We start from the raw sequence: 3284 nt of genomic DNA, 5'->3' as shown, positions 1-3284 counted from the left end.
GCAAATCAAAACAAAACATAAACTTAAACAAAATGTTTAAGGTAATTGTGAAAATTGTGTTTTGTGTAAAAAGTGAAGGTTCAGTCGTAACAATCTTTACTAATCTACCATTTTCTCATACAATAGATCCTCTGTTTGTTCGCCATCGTGGTTGTGGTTGCTGCAGGATATGCCGATCCGAAGACATCCTCCAACCCAGCGGTTCCTCGACCGATGGAACGGATTGTTAAACGCGAAGCATTAGAGCCCACCGAAGCCAAGGAGTCAGCTGTGGAGGAGAAGGATGATCTGGAAAGGGCAGAAACGTTTGGCCATGGCTATCACAAGGTGATCCATGTGTATCCTAGAATCTATCCAGGATATCATTATGGTCATGGTTATCCCTACGCACACGGCGGGTACGGATACGGAGGTTATGGCTATGGAGGTTATTACTAACGGACAAAAAAGTAATAATAATAAAGTCTACCGAACGTACCAAAAAAATAACATATCGTTATCATGGGAAGTAACGTAGGAATAGAACGGAAAGAAATTATGTTCAACCAATCATTTGCTAACTTTGAGTAATTTGAGTTCCGCTTCAATTTCCGGAACAACTTAAAGTCACAGGGGGTCAAAGTTGGGAAATAATTTGATCTTTTGACCAAAAAATCGTGCAAAATACAACGATGTGTGAGCAGCGACGCAAAAGCCAATTTTTCTTTTCCCACAAATCCGAGCGTTTGTGACGGATTGCTTCGGGCAAATTGCGCATAACTTGCAGGAAATATTCTTTATTGCGCTACATAAGCGCTACTTTCGGTCGTAATAGCTTTACCATAAGCCTCAGTCAACGTTTCTATTGTCTCCGATCACTTAATTTCGATTTCCACACAAAACTTGATAAAGATTCATTACCATCCATTTTTTGGTATGGAGAAAATTCGACGAAGTGACGAAGCAAACTCAATTTTTTTCAGCTTTTAACGCTCTGTTATCTTACTTAACAGTACGTTTTTACAAAAATAACATTCTCGTTAACCGTATGCTAATTATCGAACTTTTGGCCGCACATTAGCTTCTGCACAAACCGATTTCCGGTCATTTTGGGCACTTTCTTCCAATCTTTGGCGAACGTTTCAATGGTGTTGGTTGGCTTTACATGTTTTCTCAAGTATGCCTTAGTAAGTGCCCAAAAAGTTTCGATCGATCTTGCCTGTGGACAATTTGACGGATTCTTCTCCTTCGGAACGAACTGGACCCCGTTGGATTGGAACCAGGCTACCGTATTCTTCGAGCAATGCACGAATGCCAAATCCTGCCAAAATAGTATCGGTCTTTTATGTTTTCGGATCATAGGCAGTAGGCATCGGTTCAGACATTCGCAGATGTAAATATCGGATTTCATCGTCTCCGCATTCTGGCGATCCCAAACAGTGTATTACTAAGGACAGTGTACCCGGAAGAGTTTTGTAGTTAAATTTGCAATAAGTTTCATCGTCCATGATGACGCAAACTCGTTTGTCACGAAGCAGTTGATCATACGGACGTGCTCTTGGTTTAACAGATGCAGCTTGTTTTGCACTCCGTTTCGTTTTTTTTCTGCTTCTTGTATGTCTTCAGACCTGGCGTAAACACGCATGACTTTTTGGTACAAATTTTTATCCACAGGACCCGCTTTTCGGTCAGATTTCATTTCATGCTGAAAGCTGCTATCTTCTTTAAATTTCCTTATTGTGTTTCGAACCGCTCCAATGATTATTTTTTCCTGTTTTGCCAATTGACTCAGCGAAATGTTGGGAGTAGTGCACCATTTGTGCGCTTCTCTGGAGGAAGCATTTCTCCAGAAAGCATTTTCACAAAAGTTTGGGAAATCTGTGCGTATGATACACCGTTTTTTAAGTTAAAGTGTATACTAAAACAATCTGTCTAATTAGACACTGTAAACGTCATCAGGAGTGAGTAGTGATCTGTCAAAATCGTGCTTAGACATAATGAAACGGTCTATAGACTGAAGGTCTATGTATTCGAGTTCATGCGTTCTATGGTAAGCAGATTTTTTAAAATTTTCAACCATCAATTTAACACTAAGCAAACCCAACAAAATCATCAAAAATCAGGAATCGTTTCGCAATGGTTCTGCACTATTTGAAACAGTCTGCAATGTTCATGAAACGCACGAAATGCTAGGCGAAGAATGCATACAGTATTGTATTACGAAAATTTAGAGGGTAATGACATTGCGCGTGTTTGTCTGGGTTTATGTACTGCTCCGACACCGAAACAGAAACAGAAACAAATAAAAATCTTCCTGCATCCGTGAAAAGAAAGTTTCCCCTGCATTTAAACGTGTTGTGTGACGTCAAACGGTTGTATTTCTTGGTGAGATTTGCGATATAAAAAGAAGGGTTCATCTTGCAGTTGATCATCAGACGTGCTTCATCAGCGAGTGGAACGAAAGGAAGATTTGTTAAAAAACATCTTCGTACGCGACCAGAACATGTGCAAGGTAACTATTTGAAGTGTATCGAATCGACCACAAATAATGCATGAATGTATTTTTACAGCTTTTGTGCCTATTCGCTATCACCGTGGTCGTTGTTGGGATGCCCAATGGGCCCCAAAGGTCTGCCTTCAAAACTATCATACCACTGGCCCGTGGTCCCATGAAATCGATCGTGAAGCGGGAAGTTCCTGCGTTGAATACTGAAAAAGGTGTGGTCGGCACTGTCGTCGAGGATCAAGACGATATGGATAAGTCGGAAACATTTGGCTTTGGATATCGTAATTACTACTACGGCTATCCTAGATACCACTACGGATATTACTATCCTGCCTATCATTATGGATACTATCCGTACTACAGCGGCTACTATTGGTAGTGTGGGCTTGCAATGTGAACAAAACGGACTCGAATATAATTATTGATATAAGCAAAAAATGAAATAAATGATAATAAAATGATACATCAACCGAACAATACGTTTTTTTTATTTAATAACAGTTGCGCTCTCAAGAAACGCTCTAGGGAATAGAGCATGTAGTTATCATATCATTTTCTGTTTGTCATTTCTTCTAATCTTGGTTATTAGCAACATATTCATAATACTATAAAAATGTAAAAAGAAGATTACCGAAAGCAGTGGCTTTTGCTATAGATTCCTGTCACTTTAAATAAAGGTAAATAAATAACGCTCTTGCATGCCTTTGCCTCTTCTCCGGAGGACAGTGCGACATTAAATTTAATGCATTGAAAATTTAAATTTAAATTTAATTTTTTTAATACGTTGATGTAAGTTGAG

The 3284-nt window shown here is 39.3% G+C and overlaps 2 protein-coding genes across 2 annotated transcripts; both read left to right on the top strand.

Moving 5' to 3' along the window:
* Nucleotides 1–32: 32 nt before the first annotated feature.
* On the top strand, nt 33–438 carry LOC131214459 (uncharacterized). The gene is made up of 2 exons (XM_058208830.1): nt 33–41; nt 127–438. The coding sequence occupies exons 1-2, from the start codon at nt 33–35 to the stop codon at nt 436–438; spliced, it is 321 nt and encodes a 106-aa protein (XP_058064813.1).
* Nucleotides 439–2482: 2044 nt separating this feature from the next.
* On the top strand, nt 2483–2864 carry LOC131214458 (uncharacterized). Its single transcript, XM_058208829.1, has 2 exons — nt 2483–2491; nt 2550–2864. Exons 1-2 carry the CDS (start codon nt 2483–2485, stop codon nt 2862–2864), a joined length of 324 nt encoding a protein of 107 aa, XP_058064812.1.
* The last annotated feature ends 420 nt before the right edge of the window (nt 2865–3284 follow it).

The sequence above is a fragment of the Anopheles bellator genome, unplaced genomic scaffold (genome assembly GCF_943735745.2).
Source record: "Anopheles bellator unplaced genomic scaffold, idAnoBellAS_SP24_06.2 scaffold00978_ctg1, whole genome shotgun sequence".
NCBI classification, from domain to species: Eukaryota; Metazoa; Arthropoda; class Insecta; order Diptera; family Culicidae; genus Anopheles; species Anopheles bellator.
The sequence above is the reverse complement of the archived record's forward strand: the minus strand, read 5'-3'. Positions and strand labels throughout refer to the sequence as shown.